The sequence below is a fragment of the Oncorhynchus nerka genome, linkage group LG15 (assembly GCF_034236695.1).
Source record: "Oncorhynchus nerka isolate Pitt River linkage group LG15, Oner_Uvic_2.0, whole genome shotgun sequence".
Taxonomy (NCBI): domain Eukaryota; kingdom Metazoa; phylum Chordata; class Actinopteri; order Salmoniformes; family Salmonidae; genus Oncorhynchus; species Oncorhynchus nerka.
The window spans coordinates 14921857-14949461 of NC_088410.1; the positions used below are offsets into that span (position 1 = coordinate 14921857).

General features: G+C 41.8%; 1 protein-coding gene across 1 annotated transcript in view; it reads right to left on the reverse strand.

The window, feature by feature from the left end:
- The window catches only part of LOC115122334 (pancreatic secretory granule membrane major glycoprotein GP2-like), a 54908-nt gene that overhangs the window by 11431 nt on the left and 15872 nt on the right, over positions 1-27605 (reverse strand). Inside the window, exon 5 of the mRNA XM_065001070.1 lies at positions 26481-26632. Coding sequence (XP_064857142.1) covers positions 26481-26632 — 152 coding nt within the window. The remainder of the gene's footprint in view (positions 1-26480; positions 26633-27605) is intronic.

Here is a 27605-nt window from a genome sequence, read left to right on the forward strand (position 1 = left end):
TGACATGTGTTAGCCTGCATTGTACAGAATACTGACAGCTTGACATGTGTTAGCCTGCATTAACAGAATACTGACAGCTTGACATGTGTTAGCCTGCATTAACAGAATACTGACAGTCTGACATGTGTTAGCCTGCATTAACAGAATACTGACAGCTTGACATGTGTTAGCCTACATTGTACAGAATACTGACAGCTTGACATGTGTTAGCCTGCATTAACAGAATACTGACAGCTTGACATGTGTTAGCCTGCATTAACAGAATACTGACAGCTTGACATGTGTTAGCCTGCATTGTACAGAATACTGACAGTCTGACATGTGTTAGCCTGCATTAACAGAATACTGACAGCTTGACATGTGTTAGCCTGCATTGTACAGAATACTGACAGCTTGACATGTGTTAGCCTGCATTGTACAGAATACTGACAGCTTGACATGTGTTAGCCTGCATTAACAGAATACTGACAGCTTGACATGTGTTAGCCTGCATTGTACAGAATACTGACAGCTTGACATGTGTTAGCCTGCATTAACAGAATACTGACAGCTTGACATGTGTTAGCCTGCATTAACAGAATACTGACAGTCTGACATGTGTTAGCCTGCATTAACAGAATACTGACAGCTTGACATGTGTTAGCCTACATTGTACAGAATACTGACAGCTTGACATGTGTTAGCCTGCATTAACAGAATACTGACAGCTTGACATGTGTTAGCCTGCATTAACAGAATACTGACAGCTTGACATGTGTTAGCCTGCATTGTACAGAATACTGACAGTCTGACATGTGTTAGCCTGCATTAACAGAATACTGACAGCTTGACATGTGTTAGCCTGCATTGTACAGAATACTGACAGCTTGACATGTGTTAGCCTGCATTGTACAGAATACTGACAGCTTGACATGTGTTAGCCTGCATTGTACAGAATACTGACAGTCTGACATGTGTTAGCCTGCATTGTACAGAATACTGACAGCTTGACATGTGTTAGCCTGCATTGTACAGAATACTGACAGCTTGACATGTGTTAGCCTGCATTGTACAGAATACTGACAGCTTGACATGTGTTAGCCTGCATTAACAGAATACTGACAGCTTGACATGTGTTAGCCTGCATTGTACAGAATACTGACAGCTTGACATGTGTTAGCCTGCATTAACAGAATACTGACAGCTTGACATGTGTTAGCCTGCATTGTACAGAATACTGACAGCTTGACATGTGTTAGCCTGCATTAACAGAATACTGACAGCTTGACATGTGTTAGCCTGCATTGTACAGAATACTGACAGTCTGACATGTGTTAGCCTACATTGTACAGAATACTGACAGCTTGACATGTGTTAGCCTGCATTGTACAGAATACTGACAGCTTGACATGTGTTAGCCTGCATTAACAGAATACTGACAGCTTGACATGTGTTAGCCTGCATTGTACAGAATACTGACAGCTTGACATGTGTTAGCCTGCATTAACAGGATACTGACAGCTTGACATGTGTTAGCCTGCATTGTACAGAATACTGACAGTCTGACATGTGTTAGCCTGCATTGTACAGAATACTGACAGCTTGACATGTGTTAGCCTGCATTGTACAGAATACTGACAGCTTGACATGTGTTAGCCTGCATTAACATAATACTGACAGCTTGACATGTGTTAGCCTGCATTAACAGAATACTGACAGCTTGACATGTGTTAGCCTGCATTGTACAGAATACTGACAGCTTGACATGTGTTAGCCTGCATTAACAGAATACTGACAGCTTGACATGTGTTAGCCTGCATTAACAGAATACTGACAGCTTGACATGTGTTAGCCTGCATTGTACAGAATACTGACAGCTTGACATGTGTTAGCCTGCATTAACAGAATACTGACAGCTTGACATGTGTTAGCCTGCATTGTACAGAATACTGACAGTCTGACATGTGTTAGCCTGCATTAACAGAATACTGACAGCTTGACATGTGTTAGCCTGCATTGTACAGAATACTGACAGTCTGACATGTGTTAGCCTGCATTGTACAGAATACTGACAGCTTGACATGTGTTAGCCTGCATTAACAGAATACTGACAGCTTGACATGTGTTAGCCTGCATTAACAGAATACTGACAGCTTGACATGTGTTAGCCTGCATTGTACAGAATACTGACAGTCTGACATGTGTTAGCCTGCATTGTACAGAATACTGACAGCTTGACATGTGTTAGCCTGCATTAACAGAATACTGACAGCTTGACATGTGTTAGCCTGCATTAACAGAATACTGACAGCTTGACATGTGTTAGCCTGCATTGTACAGAATACTGACAGCTTGACATGTGTTAGCCTGCATTAACAGAATACTGACAGACAGAATACTGACAGCTTGACATGTGTTAGCCTGCATTAACAGAATACTGACAGCTTGACATGTGTTAGCCTGCATTAACAGAATACTGACAGTCTGACATGTGTTAGCCTGCATTAACAGAATACTGACAGCTTGACATGTGTTAGCCTGCATTGTACAGAATACTGACAGCTTGACATGTGTTAGCCTGCATTAACAGAATACTGACAGCTTGACATGTGTTAGCCTGCATTAACAGAATACTGACAGCTTGACATGTGTTAGCCTGCATTAACAGAATACTGACAGCTTGACATGTGTTAGCCTGCATTAACAGAATACTGACAGCTTGACATGTGTTAGCCTGCATTAACAGAATACTGACAGCTTGACATGTGTTAGCCTGCATTGTACAGAATACTGACAGCTTGACATGTGTTAGCCTGCATTAACAGAATACTGACAGCTTGACATGTGTTAGCCTGCATTGTACAGAATACTGACAGTCTGACATGTGTTAGCCTGCATTGTACAGAATACTGACAGCTTGACATGTGTTAGCCTGCATTGTACAGAATACTGACAGCTTGACATGTGTTAGCCTGCATTAACATAATACTGACAGCTTGACATGTGTTAGCCTGCATTAACAGAATACTGACAGCTTGACATGTGTTAGCCTGCATTGTACAGAATACTGACAGCTTGACATGTGTTAGCCTGCATTAACAGAATACTGACAGCTTGACATGTGTTAGCCTGCATTAACAGAATACTGACAGCTTGACATGTGTTAGCCTGCATTGTACAGAATACTGACAGTCTGACATGTGTTAGCCTGCATTAACAGAATACTGACAGCTTGACATGTGTTAGCCTGCATTGTACAGAATACTGACAGTCTGACATGTGTTAGCCTGCATTAACAGAATACTGACAGCTTGACATGTGTTAGCCTGCATTGTACAGAATACTGACAGTCTGACATGTGTTAGCCTGCATTGTACAGAATACTGACAGCTTGACATGTGTTAGCCTGCATTAACAGAATACTGACAGCTTGACATGTGTTAGCCTGCATTAACAGAATACTGACAGCTTGACATGTGTTAGCCTGCATTGTACAGAATACTGACAGTCTGACATGTGTTAGCCTGCATTGTACAGAATACTGACAGCTTGACATGTGTTAGCCTGCATTAACAGAATACTGACAGCTTGACATGTGTTAGCCTGCATTAACAGAATACTGACAGCTTGACATGTGTTAGCCTGCATTTAACAGAATACTGACAGCTTGACATGTGTTAGCCTGCATTAACAGAATACTGACAGCTTGACATGTGTTAGCCTGCATTGTACAGAATACTGACAGCTTGACATGTGTTAGCCTGCATTAACAGAATACTGACAGCTTGACATGTGTTAGCCTGCATTAACAGAATACTGACAGTCTGACATGTGTTAGCCTGCATTAACAGAATACTGACAGCTTGACATGTGTTAGCCTGCATTGTACAGAATACTGACAGCTTGACATGTGTTAGCCTGCATTAACAGAATACTGACAGCTTGACATGTGTTAGCCTGCATTAACAGAATACTGACAGCTTGACATGTGTTAGCCTGCATTAACAGAATACTGACAGCTTGACATGTGTTAGCCTGCATTGTACAGAATACTGACAGTCTGACATGTGTTAGCCTGCATTAACAGAATACTGACAGCTTGACATGTGTTAGCCTGCATTGTACAGAATACTGACAGCTTGACATGTGTTAGCCTGCATTGTACAGAATACTGACAGCTTGACATGTGTTAGCCTGCATTGTACAGAATACTGACAGTCTGACATGTGTTAGCCTGCATTGTACAGAATACTGACAGCTTGACATGTGTTAGCCTACATTGTACAGAATACTGACAGCTTGACATGTGTTAGCCTGCATTGTACAGAATACTGACAGCTTGACATGTGTTAGCCTGCATTAACAGAATACTGACAGCTTGACATGTGTTAGCCTGCATTGTACAGAATACTGACAGCTTGACATGTGTTAGCCTGCATTAACAGAATACTGACAGCTTGACATGTGTTAGCCTGCATTGTACAGAATACTGACAGCTTGACATGTGTTAGCCTGCATTGTACAGAATACTGACAGCTTGACATGTGTTAGCCTGCATTAACAGAATACTGACAGCTTGACATGTGTTAGCCTGCATTGTACAGAATACTGACAGTCTGACATGTGTTAGCCTACATTGTACAGAATACTGACAGCTTGACATGTGTTAGCCTGCATTGTACAGAATACTGACAGCTTGACATGTGTTAGCCTGCATTAACAGAATACTGACAGCTTGACATGTGTTAGCCTGCATTGTACAGAATACTGACAGCTTGACATGTGTTAGCCTGCATTAACAGGATACTGACAGCTTGACATGTGTTAGCCTGCATTGTACAGAATACTGACAGTCTGACATGTGTTAGCCTGCATTGTACAGAATACTGACAGCTTGACATGTGTTAGCCTGCATTGTACAGAATACTGACAGCTTGACATGTGTTAGCCTGCATTAACATAATACTGACAGCTTGACATGTGTTAGCCTGCATTAACAGAATACTGACAGCTTGACATGTGTTAGCCTGCATTGTACAGAATACTGACAGCTTGACATGTGTTAGCCTGCATTAACAGAATACTGACAGCTTGACATGTGTTAGCCTGCATTAACAGAATACTGACAGCTTGACATGTGTTAGCCTGCATTGTACAGAATACTGACAGTCTGACATGTGTTAGCCTGCATTAACAGAATACTGACAGCTTGACATGTGTTAGCCTGCATTGTACAGAATACTGACAGTCTGACATGTGTTAGCCTGCATTAACAGAATACTGACAGCTTGACATGTGTTAGCCTACATTGTACAGAATACTGACAGTCTGACATGTGTTAGCCTGCATTGTACAGAATACTGACAGCTTGACATGTGTTAGCCTGCATTAACAGAATACTGACAGCTTGACATGTGTTAGCCTGCATTAACAGAATACTGACAGCTTGACATGTGTTAGCCTGCATTGTACAGAATACTGACAGTCTGACATGTGTTAGCCTGCATTGTACAGAATACTGACAGCTTGACATGTGTTAGCCTGCATTAACAGAATACTGACAGCTTGACATGTGTTAGCCTGCATTAACAGAATACTGACAGCTTGACATGTGTTAGCCTGCATTGTACAGAATACTGACAGCTTGACATGTGTTAGCCTGCATTAACAGAATACTGACAGCTTGACATGTGTTAGCCTGCATTGTACAGAATACTGACAGCTTGACATGTGTTAGCCTGCATTAACAGAATACTGACAGCTTGACATGTGTTAGCCTGCATTAACAGAATACTGACAGTCTGACATGTGTTAGCCTGCATTAACAGAATACTGACAGCTTGACATGTGTTAGCCTGCATTGTACAGAATACTGACAGCTTGACATGTGTTAGCCTGCATTAACAGAATACTGACAGCTTGACATGTGTTAGCCTGCATTAACAGAATACTGACAGCTTGACATGTGTTAGCCTGCATTAACAGAATACTGACAGCTTGACATGTGTTAGCCTGCATTGTACAGAATACTGACAGTCTGACATGTGTTAGCCTGCATTAACAGAATACTGACAGCTTGACATGTGTTAGCCTGCATTGTACAGAATACTGACAGCTTGACATGTGTTAGCCTGCATTGTACAGAATACTGACAGCTTGACATGTGTTAGCCTGCATTGTACAGAATACTGACAGTCTGACATGTGTTAGCCTGCATTGTACAGAATACTGACAGCTTGACATGTGTTAGCCTGCATTGTACAGAATACTGACAGCTTGACATGTGTTAGCCTGCATTGTACAGAATACTGACAGCTTGACATGTGTTAGCCTGCATTAACAGAATACTGACAGCTTGACATGTGTTAGCCTGCATTGTACAGAATACTGACAGCTTGACATGTGTTAGCCTGCATTAACAGAATACTGACAGCTTGACATGTGTTAGCCTGCATTGTACAGAATACTGACAGCTTGACATGTGTTAGCCTGCATTGTACAGAATACTGACAGCTTGACATGTGTTAGCCTGCATTAACAGAATACTGACAGCTTGACATGTGTTAGCCTGCATTGTACAGAATACTGACAGTCTGACATGTGTTAGCCTGCATTGTACAGAATACTGACAGCTTGACATGTGTTAGCCTGCATTGTACAGAATACTGACAGCTTGACATGTGTTAGCCTGCATTAACAGAATACTGACAGCTTGACATGTGTTAGCCTGCATTGTACAGAATACTGACAGCTTGACATGTGTTAGCCTGCATTAACAGAATACTGACAGCTTGACATGTGTTAGCCTGCATTGTACAGAATACTGACAGCTCTGACATGTGTTAGCCTGCATTGTACAGAATACTGACAGCTTGACATGTGTTAGCCTGCATTGTACAGAATACTGACAGCTTGACATGTGTTAGCCTGCATTAACAGAATACTGACAGCTTGACATGTGTTAGCCTGCATTAACAGAATACTGACAGCTTGACATGTGTTAGCCTGCATTGTACAGAATACTGACAGCTTGACATGTGTTAGCCTGCATTAACAGAATACTGACAGCTTGACATGTGTTAGCCTGCATTGTACAGAATACTGACAGCTTGACATGTGTTAGCCTGCATTAACAGAATACTGACAGCTTGACATGTGTTAGCCTGCATTGTACAGAATACTGACAGTCTGACATGTGTTAGCCTGCATTGTACAGAATACTGACAGCTTGACATGTGTTAGCCTGCATTGTACAGAATACTGACAGCTTGACATGTGTTAGCCTGCATTAACAGAATACTGACAGCTTGACATGTGTTAGCCTGCATTAACAGAATACTGACAGCTTGACATGTGTTAGCCTGCATTGTACAGAATACTGACAGCTTGACATGTGTTAGCCTGCATTAACAGAATACTGACAGCTTGACATGTGTTAGCCTGCATTAACAGAATACTGACAGCTTGACATGTGTTAGCCTGCATTGTACAGAATACTGACAGTCTGACATGTGTTAGCCTGCATTAACAGAATACTGACAGCTTGACATGTGTTAGCCTGCATTGTACAGAATACTGACAGTCTGACATGTGTTAGCCTGCATTAACAGAATACTGACAGCTTGACATGTGTTAGCCTGCATTGTACAGAATACTGACAGTCTGACATGTGTTAGCCTGCATTAACAGAATACTGACAGCTTGACATGTGTTAGCCTGCATTAACAGAATACTGACAGCTTGACATGTGTTAGCCTGCATTAACAGAATACTGACAGCTTGACATGTGTTAGCCTGCATTGACAGAATACTGACAGTCTGACATGTGTTAGCCTGCATTGTACAGAATACTGACAGCTTGACATGTGTTAGCCTGCATTAACAGAATACTGACAGCTTGACATGTGTTAGCCTGCATTAACAGAATACTGACAGCTTGACATGTGTTAGCCTGCATTGTACAGAATACTGACAGCTTGACATGTGTTAGCCTGCATTAACAGAATACTGACAGCTTGACATGTGTTAGCCTGCATTGTACAGAATACTGACAGCTTGACATGTGTTAGCCTGCATTAACAGAATACTGACAGCTTGACATGTGTTAGCCTGCATTGTACAGAATACTGACAGTCTGACATGTGTTAGCCTGCATTAACAGAATACTGACAGCTTGACATGTGTTAGCCTGCATTGTACAGAATACTGACAGCTTGACATGTGTTAGCCTGCATTAACAGAATACTGACAGCTTGACATGTGTTAGCCTGCATTAACAGAATAGAATGACATGTGTTAGACAGAATACTGACAGCTTGACATGTGTTAGCCTGCATTGTACAGAATACTGACAGTCTGACATGTGTTAGCCTGCATTAACAGAATACTGACAGCTTGACATGTGTTAGCCTGCATTGTACAGAATACTGACAGCTTGACATGTGTTAGCCTGCATTGTACAGAATACTGACAGCTTGACATGTGTTAGCCTGTTGACATGTGTTAGCCTGCATTGTACAGAATACTGACAGCTTGACATGTGTTAGCCTGCATTGTACAGAATACTGACAGCTTGACATGTGTTAGCCTGCATTGTACAGAATACTGACAGCTTGACATGTGTTAGCCTGCATTAACAGAATACTGACAGCTTGACATGTGTTAGCCTGCATTAACAGAATACTGACAGCTTGACATGTGTTAGCCTGCATTAACAGAATACTGACAGCTTGACATGTGTTAGCCTGCATTGTACAGAATACTGACAGCTTGACATGTGTTAGCCTGCATTGTACAGAATACTGACAGCTTGACATGTGTTAGCCTGCATTAACAGAATACTGACAGCTTGACATGTGTTAGCCTGCATTAACAGAATACTGACAGCTTGACATGTGTTAGCCTGCATTGTACAGAATACTGACAGCTTGACATGTGTTAGCCTGCATTAACAGAATACTGACAGCTTGACATGTGTTAGCCTGCATTAACAGAATACTGACAGCTTGACATGTGTTAGCCTGCATTGTACAGAATACTGACAGTCTGACATGTGTTAGCCTGCATTAACAGAATACTGACAGCTTGACATGTGTTAGCCTGCATTGTACAGAATACTGACAGTCTGACATGTGTTAGCCTGCATTAACAGAATACTGACAGCTTGACATGTGTTAGCCTACATTGTACAGAATACTGACAGTCTGACATGTGTTAGCCTGCATTGTACAGAATACTGACAGCTTGACATGTGTTAGCCTGCATTAACAGAATACTGACAGCTTGACATGTGTTAGCCTGCATTAACAGAATACTGACAGCTTGACATGTGTTAGCCTGCATTGTACAGAATACTGACAGTCTGACATGTGTTAGCCTGCATTGTACAGAATACTGACAGCTTGACATGTGTTAGCCTGCATTAACAGAATACTGACAGCTTGACATGTGTTAGCCTGCATTAACAGAATACTGACAGCTTGACATGTGTTAGCCTGCATTGTACAGAATACTGACAGCTTGACATGTGTTAGCCTGCATTAACAGAATACTGACAGCTTGACATGTGTTAGCCTGCATTGTACAGAATACTGACAGCTTGACATGTGTTAGCCTGCATTAACAGAATACTGACAGCTTGACATGTGTTAGCCTGCATTAACAGAATACTGACAGTCTGACATGTGTTAGCCTGCATTAACAGAATACTGACAGCTTGACATGTGTTAGCCTACATTGTACAGAATACTGACAGCTTGACATGTGTTAGCCTGCATTAACAGAATACTGACAGCTTGACATGTGTTAGCCTGCATTAACAGAATACTGACAGCTTGACATGTGTTAGCCTGCATTAACAGAATACTGACAGCTTGACATGTGTTAGCCTGCATTGTACAGAATACTGACAGTCTGACATGTGTTAGCCTGCATTAACAGAATACTGACAGCTTGACATGTGTTAGCCTGCATTGTACAGAATACTGACAGCTTGACATGTGTTAGCCTGCATTGTACAGAATACTGACAGCTTGACATGTGTTAGCCTGCATTGTACAGAATACTGACAGTCTGACATGTGTTAGCCTGCATTGTACAGAATACTGACAGCTTGACATGTGTTAGCCTACATTGTACAGAATACTGACAGCTTGACATGTGTTAGCCTGCATTGTACAGAATACTGACAGCTTGACATGTGTTAGCCTGCATTAACAGAATACTGACAGCTTGACATGTGTTAGCCTGCATTGTACAGAATACTGACAGCTTGACATGTGTTAGCCTGCATTAACAGAATACTGACAGCTTGACATGTGTTAGCCTGCATTGTACAGAATACTGACAGCTTGACATGTGTTAGCCTGCATTGTACAGAATACTGACAGCTTGACATGTGTTAGCCTGCATAACAGAATACTGACAGCTTGACATGTGTTAGCCTGCATTGTACAGAATACTGACAGTCTGACATGTGTTAGCCTACATTGTACAGAATACTGACAGCTTGACATGTGTTAGCCTGCATTGTACAGAATACTGACAGCTTGACATGTGTTAGCCTGCATTAACAGAATACTGACAGCTTGACATGTGTTAGCCTGCATTGTACAGAATACTGACAGCTTGACATGTGTTAGCCTGCATTAACAGGATACTGACAGCTTGACATGTGTTAGCCTGCATTGTACAGAATACTGACAGTCTGACATGTGTTAGCCTGCATTGTACAGAATACTGACAGCTTGACATGTGTTAGCCTGCATTGTACAGAATACTGACAGCTTGACATGTGTTAGCCTGCATTAACATAATACTGACAGCTTGACATGTGTTAGCCTGCATTAACAGAATACTGACAGCTTGACATGTGTTAGCCTGCATTGTACAGAATACTGACAGCTTGACATGTGTTAGCCTGCATTAACAGAATACTGACAGCTTGACATGTGTTAGCCTGCATTAACAGAATACTGACAGCTTGACATGTGTTAGCCTGCATTGTACAGAATACTGACAGTCTGACATGTGTTAGCCTGCATTAACAGAATACTGACAGCTTGACATGTGTTAGCCTGCATTGTACAGAATACTGACAGTCTGACATGTGTTAGCCTGCATTAACAGAATACTGACAGCTTGACATGTGTTAGCCTGCATTGTACAGAATACTGACAGTCTGACATGTGTTAGCCTGCATTGTACAGAATACTGACAGCTTGACATGTGTTAGCCTGCATTAACAGAATACTGACAGCTTGACATGTGTTAGCCTGCATTAACAGAATACTGACAGCTTGACATGTGTTAGCCTGCATTGTACAGAATACTGACAGTCTGACATGTGTTAGCCTGCATTGTACAGAATACTGACAGCTTGACATGTGTTAGCCTGCATTAACAGAATACTGACAGCTTGACATGTGTTAGCCTACATTGTACAGAATACTGACAGCTTGACATGTGTTAGCCTGCATTAACAGAATACTGACAGCTTGACATGTGTTAGCCTGCATTAACAGAATACTGACAGCTTGACATGTGTTAGCCTGCATTAACAGAATACTGACAGCTTGACATGCATTGTACAGAATACTGACAGCTTGACATGTGTTAGCCTGCATTAACAGAATACTGACAGCTTGACATGTGTTAGCCTGCATTAACAGAATACTGACAGCTTGACATGTGTTAGCCTGCATTGTACAGAATACTGACAGCTTGACATGTGTTAGCCTGCATTGTACAGAATACTGACAGCTTGACATGTGTTAGCCTGCATTAACAGAATACTGACAGCTTGACATGTGTTAGCCTGCATTAACAGAATACTGACAGCTTGACATGTGTTAGCCTGCATTGTACAGAATACTGACAGCTTGACATGTGTTAGCCTGCATTGTACAGAATACTGACAGCTTGACATGTGTTAGCCTGCATTGTACAGAATACTGACAGCTTGACATGTGTTAGCCTGCATTGTACAGAATACTGACAGCTTGACATGTGTTAGCCTGCATTAACAGAATACTGACAGCTTGACATGTGTTAGCCTGCATTAACAGAATACTGACAGCTTGACATGTGTTAGCCTGACAGAATACTGACAGCTTGACATGTGTTAGCCTGCATTAACAGAATACTGACAGCTTGACATGTGTTAGCCTGCATTAACAGAATACTGACAGCTTGACATGTGTTAGCCTGCATTGTACAGAATACTGACAGCTTGACATGTGTTAGCCTGCATTGTACAGAATACTGACAGCTTGACATGTGTTAGCCTGCATTGTACAGAATACTGACAGCTTGACATGTGTTAGCCTGCATTGTACAGAATACTGACAGCTTGACATGTGTTAGCCTGCATTAACAGAATACTGACAGCTTGACATGTGTTAGCCTGCATTGTACAGAATACTGACAGCTTGACATGTGTTAGCCTGCATTGTACAGAATACTGACAGCTTGACATGTGTTAGCCTGCATTGTACAGAATACTGACAGTCTGACATGTGTTAGCCTGCATTAACAGAATACTGACAGCTTGACATGTGTTAGCCTACATTGTACAGAATACTGACAGCTTGACATGTGTTAGCCTGCATTAACAGAATACTGACAGCTTGACATGTGTTAGCCTGCATTAACAGAATACTGACAGCTTGACATGTGTTAGCCTGCATTGTACAGAATACTGACAGCTTGACATGTGTTAGCCTGCATTAACAGAATACTGACAGCTTGACATGTGTTAGCCTGCATTGTACAGAATACTGACAGCTTGACATGTGTTAGCCTGCATTGTACAGAATACTGACAGCTTGACATGTGTTAGCCTGCATTAACAGAATACTGACAGCTTGACATGTGTTAGCCTGCATTGTACAGAATACTGACAGTCTGACATGTGTTAGCCTACATTGTACAGAATACTGACAGCTTGACATGTGTTAGCCTGCATTGTACAGAATACTGACAGCTTGACATGTGTTAGCCTGCATTAACAGAATACTGACAGCTTGACATGTGTTAGCCTGCATTTAACAGAATACTGACAGCTTGACATGTGTTAGCCTGCATTAACAGAATACTGACAGCTTGACATGTGTTAGCCTGCATTGTACAGAATACTGACAGCTTGACATGTGTTAGCCTGCATTGTACAGAATACTGACAGCTTGACATGTGTTAGCCTGCATTAACAGAATACTGACAGCTTGACATGTGTTAGCCTGCATTAACAGAATACTGACAGCTTGACATGTGTTAGCCTGCATTGTACAGAATACTGACAGCTTGACATGTGTTAGCCTGCATTAACAGAATACTGACAGCTTGACATGTGTTAGCCTGCATTAACAGAATACTGACAGCTTGACATGTGTTAGCCTGCATTGTACAGAATACTGACAGCTTGACATGTGTTAGCCTGCATTAACAGAATACTGACAGCTTGACATGTGTTAGCCTGCATTGTACAGAATACTGACAGCTTGACATGTGTTAGCCTGCATTAACAGAATACTGACAGCTTGACATGTGTTAGCCTGCATTGTACAGAATACTGACAGCTTGACATGTGTTAGCCTGCTGCAGAATACTGACAGCTTGACATGTGTTAGCCTGCATTAACAGAATACTGACAGCTTGACATGTGTTAGCCTGCATTGTACAGAATACTGACAGCTTGACATGTGTTAGCCTGCATTAACAGAATACTGACAGCTTGACATGTGTTAGCCTGCATTAACAGAATACTGACAGCTTGACATGTGTTAGCCTGCATTGTACAGAATACTGACAGTCTGACATGTGTTAGCCTGCATTAACAGAATACTGACAGCTTGACATGTGTTAGCCTGCATTGTACAGAATACTGACAGTCTGACATGTGTTAGCCTGCATTAACAGAATACTGACAGCTTGACATGTGTTAGCCTACATTGTACAGAATACTGACAGTCTGACATGTGTTAGCCTGCATTGTACAGAATACTGACAGCTTGACATGTGTTAGCCTGCATTAACAGAATACTGACAGCTTGACATGTGTTAGCCTGCATTAACAGAATACTGACAGCTTGACATGTGTTAGCCTGCATTGTACAGAATACTGACAGTCTGACATGTGTTAGCCTGCATTGTACAGAATACTGACAGCTTGACATGTGTTAGCCTGCATTAACAGAATACTGACAGCTTGACATGTGTTAGCCTGCATTAACAGAATACTGACAGCTTGACATGTGTTAGCCTGCATTGTACAGAATACTGACAGCTTGACATGTGTTAGCCTGCATTAACAGAATACTGACAGCTTGACATGTGTTAGCCTGCATTGTACAGAATACTGACAGCTTGACATGTGTTAGCCTGCATTAACAGAATACTGACAGCTTGACATGTGTTAGCCTGCATTAACAGAATACTGACAGTCTGACATGTGTTAGCCTGCATTAACAGAATACTGACAGCTTGACATGTGTTAGCCTACATTGTACAGAATACTGACAGCTTGACATGTGTTAGCCTGCATTAACAGAATACTGACAGCTTGACATGTGTTAGCCTGCATTAACAGAATACTGACAGCTTGACATGTGTTAGCCTGCATTGTACAGAATACTGACAGTCTGACATGTGTTAGCCTGCATTAACAGAATACTGACAGCTTGACATGTGTTAGCCTGCATTGTACAGAATACTGACAGCTTGACATGTGTTAGCCTGCATTGTACAGAATACTGACAGCTTGACATGTGTTAGCCTGCATTAACAGAATACTGACAGCTTGACATGTGTTAGCCTGCATTGTACAGAATACTGACAGCTTGACATGTGTTAGCCTGCATTAACAGAATACTGACAGCTTGACATGTGTTAGCCTGCATTAACAGAATACTGACAGTCTGACATGTGTTAGCCTGCATTAACATAATACTGACAGCTTGACATGTGTTAGCCTACATTGTACAGAATACTGACAGCTTGACATGTGTTAGCCTGCATTAACAGAATACTGACAGCTTGACATGTGTTAGCCTGCATTAACAGAATACTGACAGCTTGACATGTGTTAGCCTGCATTGTACAGAATACTGACAGTCTGACATGTGTTAGCCTGCATTAACAGAATACTGACAGCTTGACATGTGTTAGCCTGCATTGTACAGAATACTGACAGCTTGACATGTGTTAGCCTGCATTGTACAGAATACTGACAGCTTGACATGTGTTAGCCTGCATTGTACAGAATACTGACAGTCTGACATGTGTTAGCCTGCATTGTACAGAATACTGACAGCTTGACATGTGTTAGCCTACATTGTACAGAATACTGACAGCTTGACATGTGTTAGCCTGCATTGTACAGAATACTGACAGCTTGACATGTGTTAGCCTGCATTAACAGAATACTGACAGCTTGACATGTGTTAGCCTGCATTGTACAGAATACTGACAGCTTGACATGTGTTAGCCTGCATTAACAGAATACTGACAGCTTGACATGTGTTAGCCTGCATTGTACAGAATACTGACAGCTTGACATGTGTTAGCCTGCATTAACAGAATACTGACAGCTTGACATGTGTTAGCCTGCATTGTACAGAATACTGACAGTCTGACATGTGTTAGCCTACATTGTACAGAATACTGACAGCTTGACATGTGTTAGCCTGCATTGTACAGAATACTGACAGCTTGACATGTGTTAGCCTGCATTAACAGAATACTGACAGCTTGACATGTGTTAGCCTGCATTGTACAGAATACTGACAGCTTGACATGTGTTAGCCTGCATTAACAGAATACTGACAGCTTGACATGTGTTAGCCTGCATTGTACAGAATACTGACAGTCTGACATGTGTTAGCCTGCATTGTACAGAATACTGACAGCTTGACATGTGTTAGCCTGCATTGTACAGAATACTGACAGCTTGACATGTGTTAGCCTGCATTAACATAATACTGACAGCTTGACATGTGTTAGCCTGCATTAACAGAATACTGACAGCTTGACATGTGTTAGCCTGCATTGTACAGAATACTGACAGCTTGACATGTGTTAGCCTGCATTAACAGAATACTGACAGCTTGACATGTGTTAGCCTGCATTAACAGAATACTGACAGCTTGACATGTGTTAGCCTGCATTGTACAGAATACTGACAGTCTGACATGTGTTAGCCTGCATTAACAGAATACTGACAGCTTGACATGTGTTAGCCTGCATTGTACAGAATACTGACAGTCTGACATGTGTTAGCCTGCATTAACAGAATACTGACAGCTTGACATGTGTTAGCCTACATTGTACAGAATACTGACAGTCTGACATGTGTTAGCCTGCATTGTACAGAATACTGACAGCTTGACATGTGTTAGCCTGCATTAACAGAATACTGACAGCTTGACATGTGTTAGCCTGCATTAACAGAATACTGACAGCTTGACATGTGTTAGCCTGCATTGTACAGAATACTGACAGTCTGACATGTGTTAGCCTGCATTGTACAGAATACTGACAGCTTGACATGTGTTAGCCTGCATTAACAGAATACTGACAGCTTGACATGTGTTAGCCTGCATTAACAGAATACTGACAGCTTGACATGTGTTAGCCTGCATTGTACAGAATACTGACAGCTTGACATGTGTTAGCCTGCATTAACAGAATACTGACAGCTTGACATGTGTTAGCCTGCATTGTACAGAATACTGACAGCTTGACATGTGTTAGCCTGCATTAACAGAATACTGACAGCTTGACATGTGTTAGCCTGCATTAACAGAATACTGACAGTCTGACATGTGTTAGCCTGCATTAACAGAATACTGACAGCTTGACATGTGTTAGCCTACATTGTACAGAATACTGACAGCTTGACATGTGTTAGCCTGCATTAACAGAATACTGACAGCTTGACATGTGTTAGCCTGCATTAACAGAATACTGACAGCTTGACATGTGTTAGCCTGCATTGTACAGAATACTGACAGTCTGACATGTGTTAGCCTGCATTAACAGAATACTGACAGCTTGACATGTGTTAGCCTGCATTGTACAGAATACTGACAGCTTGACATGTGTTAGCCTGCATTGTACAGAATACTGACAGCTTGACATGTGTTAGCCTGCATTAACAGAATACTGACAGCTTGACATGTGTTAGCCTGCATTGTACAGAATACTGACAGCTTGACATGTGTTAGCCTGCATTAACAGAATACTGACAGCTTGACATGTGTTAGCCTGCATTAACAGAATACTGACAGTCTGACATGTGTTAGCCTGCATTAACAGAATACTGACAGCTTGACATGTGTTAGCCTACATTGTACAGAATACTGACAGCTTGACATGTGTTAGCCTGCATTAACAGAATACTGACAGCTTGACATGTGTTAGCCTGCATTAACAGAATACTGACAGCTTGACATGTGTTAGCCTGCATTGTACAGAATACTGACAGTCTGACATGTGTTAGCCTGCATTAACAGAATACTGACAGCTTGACATGTGTTAGCCTGCATTGTACAGAATACTGACAGCTTGACATGTGTTAGCCTGCATTGTACAGAATACTGACAGCTTGACATGTGTTAGCCTGCATTGTACAGAATACTGACAGTCTGACATGTGTTAGCCTGCATTGTACAGAATACTGACAGCTTGACATGTGTTAGCCTACATTGTACAGAATACTGACAGCTTGACATGTGTTAGCCTGCATTGTACAGAATACTGACAGCTTGACATGTGTTAGCCTGCATTAACAGAATACTGACAGCTTGACATGTGTTAGCCTGCATTGTACAGAATACTGACAGCTTGACATGTGTTAGCCTGCATTAACAGAATACTGACAGCTTGACATGTGTTAGCCTGCATTGTACAGAATACTGACAGCTTGACATGTGTTAGCCTGCATTAACAGAATACTGACAGCTTGACATGTGTTAGCCTGCATTGTACAGAATACTGACAGTCTGACATGTGTTAGCCTACATTGTACAGAATACTGACAGCTTGACATGTGTTAGCCTGCATTGTACAGAATACTGACAGCTTGACATGTGTTAGCCTGCATTAACAGAATACTGACAGCTTGACATGTGTTAGCCTGCATTTAACAGAATACTGACAGCTTGACATGTGTTAGCCTGCATTAACAGAATACTGACAGCTTGACATGTGTTAGCCTGCATTGTACAGAATACTGACAGCTTGACATGTGTTAGCCTGCATTAACAGAATACTGACAGCTTGACATGTGTTAGCCTGCATTAACAGAATACTGACAGCTTGACATGTGTTAGCCTGCATTGTACAGAATACTGACAGTCTGACATGTGTTAGCCTGCATTAACAGAATACTGACAGCTTGACATGTGTTAGCCTGCATTGTACAGAATACTGACAGCTTGACATGTGTTAGCCTGCATTGTACAGAATACTGACAGCTTGACATGTGTTAGCCTGCATTGTACAGAATACTGACAGCTTGACATGTGTTAGCCTGCATTGTACAGAATACTGACAGCTTGACATGTGTTAGCCTGCATTAACAGAATACTGACAGCTTGACATGTGTTAGCCTGCATTGTACAGAATACTGACAGCTTGACATGTGTTAGCCTGCATTAACAGAATACTGACAGCTTGACATGTGTTAGCCTGCATTGTACAGAATACTGACAGCTTGACATGTGTTAGCCTGCATTAACAGAATACTGACAGCTTGACATGTGTTAGCCTGCATTGTACAGAATACTGACAGCTTGACATGTGTTAGCCTGCATTAACAGAATACTGACAGCTTGACATGTGTTAGCCTGCATTGTACAGAATACTGACAGTCTGACATGTGTTAGCCTACATTGTACAGAATACTGACAGCTTGACATGTGTTAGCCTGCATTGTACAGAATACTGACAGCTTGACATGTGTTAGCCTGCATTAACAGAATACTGACAGCTTGACATGTGTTAGCCTGCATTGTACAGAATACTGACAGCTTGACATGTGTTAGCCTGCATTAACAGGATACTGACAGCTTGACATGTGTTAGCCTGCATTGTACAGAATACTGACAGTCTGACATGTGTTAGCCTGCATTGTACAGAATACTGACAGCTTGACATGTGTTAGCCTGCATTGTACAGAATACTGACAGCTTGACATGTGTTAGCCTGCATTAACATAATACTGACAGCTTGACATGTGTTAGCCTGCATTAACAGAATACTGACAGCTTGACATGTGTTAGCCTGCATTGTACAGAATACTGACAGCTTGACATGTGTTAGCCTGCATTAACAGAATACTGACAGCTTGACATGTGTTAGCCTGCATTAACAGAATACTGACAGCTTGACATGTGTTAGCCTGCATTGTACAGAATACTGACAGTCTGACATGTGTTAGCCTGCATTAACAGAATACTGACAGCTTGACATGTGTTAGCCTGCATTGTACAGAATACTGACAGTCTGACATGTGTTAGCCTGCATTAACAGAATACTGACAGCTTGACATGTGTTAGCCTACATTGTACAGAATACTGACAGTCTGACATGTGTTAGCCTGCATTGTACAGAATACTGACAGCTTGACATGTGTTAGCCTGCATTAACAGAATACTGACAGCTTGACATGTGTTAGCCTGCATTAACAGAATACTGACAGCTTGACATGTGTTAGCCTGCATTGTACAGAATACTGACAGCTTGACATGTGTTAGCCTGCATTGTACAGAATACTGACAGCTTGACATGTGTTAGCCTGCATTAACAGAATACTGACAGCTTGACATGTGTTAGCCTGCATTAACAGAATACTGACAGCTTGACATGTGTTAGCCTGCATTGTACAGAATACTGACAGCTTGACATGTGTTAGCCTGCATTAACAGAATACTGACAGCTTGACATGTGTTAGCCTGCATTGTACAGAATACTGACAGCTTGACATGTGTTAGCCTGCATTAACAGAATACTGACAGCTGACATGTGTTAGCCTGCATTAACAGAATACTGACAGCTCTGACATGTGTTAGCCTGCATTAACAGAATACTGACAGCTTGACATGTGTTAGCCTACATTGTACAGAATACTGACAGCTTGACATGTGTTAGCCTGCATTAACAGAATACTGACAGCTTGACATGTGTTAGCCTGCATTAACAGAATACTGACAGCTTGACATGTGTTAGCCTGCATTAACAGAATACTGACAGCTTGACATGTGTTAGCCTGCATTGTACAGAATACTGACAGTCTGACATGTGTTAGCCTGCATTAACAGAATACTGACAGCTTGACATGTGTTAGCCTGCATTGTACAGAATACTGACAGCTTGACATGTGTTAGCCTGCATTGTACAGAATACTGACAGCTTGACATGTGTTAGCCTGCATTGTACAGAATACTGACAGTCTGACATGTGTTAGCCTGCATTGTACAGAATACTGACAGCTTGACATGTGTTAGCCTACATTGTACAGAATACTGACAGCTTGACATGTGTTAGCCTGCATTGTACAGAATACTGACAGCTTAACATGTGTTAGCCTGCATTAACAGAATACTGACAGCTTGACATGTGTTAGCCTGCATTGTACAGAATACTGACAGCTTGACATGTGTTAGCCTGCATTAACAGAATACTGACAGCTTGACATGTGTTAGCCTGCATTGTACAGAATACTGACAGCTTGACATGTGTTAGCCTGCATTGTACAGAATACTGACAGCTTGACATGTGTTAGCCTGCATTAACAGAATACTGACAGCTTGACATGTGTTAGCCTGCATTGTACAGAATACTGACGGTCTGACATGTGTTAGCCTACATTGTACAGAATACTGACAGCTTGACATGTGTTAGCCTGCATTGTACAGAATACTGACAGCTTGACATGTGTTAGCCTGCATTAACAGAATACTGACAGCTTGACATGTGTTAGCCTGCATTGTACAGAATACTGACAGCTTGACATGTGTTAGCCTGCATTAACAGAATACTGACAGCTTGACATGTGTTAGCCTGCATTGTACAGAATACTGACAGTCTGACATGTGTTAGCCTGCATTGTACAGAATACTGACAGCTTGACATGTGTTAGCCTGCATTGTACAGAATACTGACAGCTTGACATGTGTTAGCCTGCATTAACAGAATACTGACAGCTTGACATGTGTTAGCCTGCATTAACAGAATACTGACAGCTTGACATGTGTTAGCCTGCATTGTACAGAATACTGACAGCTTGACATGTGTTAGCCTGCATTAACAGAATACTGACAGCTTGACATGTGTTAGCCTGCATTAACAGAATACTGACAGCTTGACATGTGTTAGCCTGCATTGTACAGAATACTGACAGTCTGACATGTGTTAGCCTGCATTAACAGAATACTGACAGCTTGACATGTGTTAGCCTGCATTGTACAGAATACTGACAGTCTGACATGTGTTAGCCTGCATTAACAGAATACTGACAGCTTGACATGTGTTAGCCTGCATTGTACAGAATACTGACAGTCTGACATGTGTTAGCCTGCATTGTACAGAATACTGACAGCTTGACATGTGTTAGCCTGCATTAACAGAATACTGACAGCTTGACATGTGTTAGCCTGCATTAACAGAATACTGACAGCTTGACATGTGTTAGCCTGCATTGTACAGAATACTGACAGTCTGACATGTGTTAGCCTGCATTGTACAGAATACTGACAGCTTGACATGTGTTAGCCTGCATTAACAGAATACTGACAGCTTGACATGTGTTAGCCTGCATTAACAGAATACTGACAGCTTGACATGTGTTAGCCTGCATTGTACAGAATACTGACAGCTTGACATGTGTTAGCCTGCATTGTACAGAATACTGACAGCTTGACATGTGTTAGCCTGCATTGTAACAGAATACTGACAGCTTGACATGTGTTAGCCTGCATTGTACAGAATACTGACAGCTTGACATTGTTAGCCTGCATTAACAGAATACTGACAGCTTGACATGTGTTAGCCTGCATTAACAGAATACTGACAGCTTGACATGTGTTAGCCTGCATTAACAGAATACTGACAGCTTGACATGTGTTAGCCTGCATTGTAGCCTGCATTAACAGAATACTGACAGCTTGACATGTGTTAGCCTGCATTGTACAGAATACTGACAGCTTGACATGTGTTAGCCTGCATTGTACAGAATACTGACAGTCTGACATGTGTTAGCCTGCATTGTACAGAATACTGACAGCTTGACATGTGTTAGCCTGCATTGTACAGAATACTGACAGCTTGACATGTGTTAGCCTGCATTAACATAATACTGACAGCTTGACATGTGTTAGCCTGCATTAACAGAATACTGACAGCTTGCATTGACATTGTACAGAATACTGACAGCCTGCATTAGCCTGCATTAACAGAATACTGACAGCTTGACATGTGTTAGCCTGCATTAACAGAATACTGACAGCTTGACATGTGTTAGCCTGCATTGTACAGAATACTGACAGTCTGACATGTGTTAGCCTGCATTAACAGAATACTGACAGCTTGACAGCCTGCATTGTACAGAATTGACAGCCTGACATGTGTTAGCCTGCATTAACAGAATACTGACAGCTTGACATGTGTTAGACATTGTACAGAATACTGACAGTCTGACATGTGTTAGCCTGCATTGTACAGAATACTGACAGCTTGACATGTGTTAGCCTGCATTAACAGAATACTGACAGCTTGACATGTGTTAGCCTGCATTAACAGAATACTGACAGCTTGACATGTGTTAGCCTGCATTGTACAGAATACTGACAGCTTGACATGTGTTAGCCTGCATTGTACAGAATACTGACAGCTTGACATGTGTTAGCCTGCATTAACAGAATACTGACAGCTTGACATGTGTTAGCCTGCATTAACAGAATACTGACAGCTTGACATGTGTTAGCCTGCATTAACAGAATACTGACAGCTTGACATGTGTTAGCCTGCATTGTACAGAATACTGACAGTCTGACATGTGTTAGCCTGCATTAACAGAATACTGACAGCTTGACATGTGTTAGCCTGCATTAACAGAATACTGACAGCTTGACATGTGTTAGCCTGCATTGTACAGAATACTGACAGCTTGACATGTGTTAGCCTGCATTAACAGAATACTGACAGCTTGACATGTGTTAGCCTGCATTAACAGAATACTGACAGAATACTGACTGACAGCTTGACATGTGTTAGCCTGCATTGTACAGAATACTGACAGTCTGACATGTGTTAGCCTGCATTAACAGAATACTGACAGCTTGACATGTGTTAGCCTGCATTGTACAGAATACTGACAGCTTGACATGTGTTAGCCTGCATTGTACAGAATACTGACAGCTTGACATGTGTTAGCCTGCATTGTACAGAATACTGACAGTCTGACATGTGTTAGCCTGCATTGTACAGAATACTGACAGCTTGACATGTGTTAGCCTACATTGTACAGAATACTGACAGCTTGACATGTGTTAGCCTGCATTGTACAGAATACTGACAGCTTAACATGTGTTAGCCTGCATTAACAGAATACTGACAGCTTGACATGTGTTAGCCTGCATTGTACAGAATACTGACAGCTTGACATGTGTTAGCCTGCATTAACAGAATACTGACAGCTTGACATGTGTTAGCCTGCATTGTACAGAATACTGACAGCTTGACATGTGTTAGCCTGCATTGTACAGAATACTGACAGCTTGACATGTGTTAGCCTGCATTAACAGAATACTGACAGCTTGACATGTGTTAGCCTGCATTGTACAGAATACTGACAGTCTGACATGTGTTAGCCTACATTGTACAGAATACTGACAGCTTGACATGTGTTAGCCTGCATTGTACAGAATACTGACAGCTTGACATGTGTTAGCCTGCATTAACAGAATACTGACAGCTTGACATGTGTTAGCCTGCATTGTACAGAATACTGACAGCTTGACATGTGTTAGCCTGCATTAACAGAATACTGACAGCTTGACATGTGTTAGCCTGCATTGTACAGAATACTGACAGTCTGACATGTGTTAGCCTGCATTGTACAGAATACTGACAGCTTGACATGTGTTAGCCTGCATTGTACAGAATACTGACAGCTTGACATGTGTTAGCCTGCATTAACAGAATACTGACAGCTTGACATGTGTTAGCCTGCATTAACAGAATACTGACAGCTTGACATGTGTTAGCCTGCATTGTACAGAATACTGACAGCTTGACATGTGTTAGCCTGCATTAACAGAATACTGACAGCTTGACATGTGTTAGCCTGCATTAACAGAATACTGACAGCTTGACATGTGTTAGCCTGCATTGTACAGAATACTGACAGTCTGACATGTGTTGCCTGCATTAACAGAATACTGACAGCTTGACATGTGTTAGCCTGCATTGTACAGAATACTGACAGTCTGACATGTGTTAGCCTGCATTAACAGAATACTGACAGCTTGACATGTGTTAGCCTGCATTGTACAGAATACTGACAGCTTGACATGTGTTAGCCTGCATTGTACAGAATACTGACAGCTTGACATGTGTTAGCCTGCATTGTACAGAATACTGACAGCTTGACATGTGTTAGCCTGCATTAACAGAATACTGACAGCTTGACATGTGTTAGCCTGCATTGTACAGAATACTGACAGCTTGACATGTGTTAGCCTGCATTGTACAGAATACTGACAGCTTGACATGTGTTAGCCTGCATTGTACAGAATACTACTGACATGTGTTAGCCTGCATTGTACAGAATACTGACTTGACATGTGTTAGCCTGCATTAACAGAATACTGACAGCTTGACATGTGTTAGCCTGCATTGTACAGAATACTGACAGCTTGACATGTGTTAGCCTGCATTAACAGAATACTGACAGCTTGACATGTGTTAGCCTGCATTGTACAGAATACTGACAGCTTGACATGTGTTAGCCTGCATTAACAGAATACTGACAGCTTGACATGTGTTAGCCTGCATTAACAGTACAGAATACTGACAGCTTGACATGTGTTAGCCTGCATTAACAGAATACTGACAGCTTGACATGTGTTAGCCTGCATTAACAGAATACTGACAGCTTGACATGTGTTAGCCTGCATTGTACAGAATACTGACAGTCTGACATGTGTTAGCCTGCATTAACAGAATACTGACAGCTTGACATGTGTTAGCCTGCATTGTACAGAATACTGACAGTTGACATGTGTTAGCCTGCATTAACAGAATACTGACAGCTTGACATGTGTTAGCCTGCATTGTACAGAATACTGACAGTCTGACATGTGTTAGCCTGCATTGTACAGAATACTGACAGCTTGACATGTGTTAGCCTGCATTAACAGAATACTGACAGCTTGACATGTGTTAGCCTGCATTAACAGAATACTGACAGCTTGACATGTGTTAGCCTGCATTGTACAGAATACTGACAGTTGACATGTGTTAGCCTGCATTAACAGAATACTGACAGCTTGACATGTGTTAGCCTGCATTAACAGAATACTGACAGCTTGACATGTGTTAGCCTGCATTAACAGAATACTGACAGCTTGACATGTGTTAGCCTGCATTAACAGAATACTGACAGCTTGACATGTGTTAGCCTGCATTAACAGAATACTGACAGCTTGACATGTGTTAGCCTGCATTAACAGAATACTGACAGCTTGACATGTGTTAGCCTGCATTAACAGAATACTGACAGCTTGACATGTGTTAGCCTGCATTAACAGAATACTGACAGCTTGACATGTGTTAGCCTGCATTGTACAGAATACTGACAGCTTGACATGTGTTAGCCTGCATTAACAGAATACTGACAGCTTGACATGTGTTAGCCTGCATTTAACAGAATACTGACAGCTTGACATGTGTTAGCCTGCATTAACAGAATACTGACAGCTTGACATGTGTTAGCCTGCATTGCAGAATACTGACAGTCTGACATGTGTTAGCCTGCATTAACAGAATACTGACAGCATTGACATGTGTTAGCCTGCATTAACAGAATACTGACAGCTTGACATGTGTTAGCCTGCATTAACAGAATACTGACAGCTTGACATGTGTTAGCCTGCATTGTACAGAATACTGACAGTCTGACATGTGTTAGCCTGCATTGTACAGAATACTGACAGCTTGACATGTGTTAGCCTGCATTAACAGAATACTGACAGCTTGACATGTGTTAGCCTGCATTGTGTTACAGGGGCGTTTTAGAAGTTGGGGGGACATAGTTATTATTGTTTTTAAATCCAGTCGGATACCCAGCCTACCCAACCACTCGGAGGCGTCCGCATGGTCCTAAAGTACACCGCTGCCTCGTATTGTATCACATTCCAATAATAAAACTGGTCAAAGATGCACCCCTGTTGTGTTACATTGTCCATGTTTTACAGTGTTCACTGTAACATCACGTCTCCACTTACGACAGGTAGGGTTTGATGGCCACATCCAGGCTGGTCTCTGATTCCAGAGGGTAGGCACAGGAGAAAGGCACGCTCACGGGTCGGCTGAAGGACACGTCGGGAACGTGGTAGATGAATAAACTGTTGGAAAAGATGGCATCCGTTCCGTTTGTCTGGTGAAAGGGGGAAAAGGGAAGAAGATTAGAAGCCAGGAGAGGACCTCTCACCAGTTCTCACAATAATATCAGTCTTGGACTATTTCAGTTCATCTGTTCATCATTTTCTGTTGATGGCAACATGTCTCTTTATCTAACATTCCATTTGTTGCCACTCCTTGTCATTGCCAAAGAGACTGGCTTTCGACGATCTCAATGCTCAGTGTCCTGTCGTATTTACGGCGCAGTTGCTGATTGGTAGTTGTAAAAAACATTAATATTTTCCATGACAACGTTACGGAACATGAGGTGAGCGCAAATCTGGCACAATATAGAATAAGATTCTTATGAGCAACAACAAACAGCCGTTACGACCTGCTGCTGTAATTACCTTGTGAGAAGGCAGTGTCTATCATAGAGATAAGAAGGAATAGAAAGGTCTCCATTCACGTCAGTGGAGCTCCCAAGCTTGTCGTCCTAAAACCTGGGACTGAGTTACCTCTGGTTCATTCAACCTTCCCTATGGGGGAACATGTATGTGGAAAGACGACGGTTTTGGAATAAACGCTGAAAAGAAGGTCTGAGGTCGACACAGGCTTAGGAGATCTTACACATTTTGTTCCATGAGATGATATCAAATCAGATGTAGTGGGACACATACACATGGTTAGCAGATGTAGTGGGACACATACACATGGTTAGCAGATGTAGTGGGACACATACACATGGTTAGCAGATGTAGTGGGACACATACACATGGTTAGCAGATGTAGTGGGACACATACACATGGTTAGCGGATGTAGTGGGACACATACACATGGTTAGCGGATGTAGTGGGACACATACACATGGTTAGCAGATGTAGTGGGACACATACACATGGTTAGCAGATGTAGTGGGACACATACACATGGTTAGAAGATGTAGTGGGACACATACACATGGTTAGCAGATGTAGTGGGACACATACACATGGTTAGCAGATGTAGT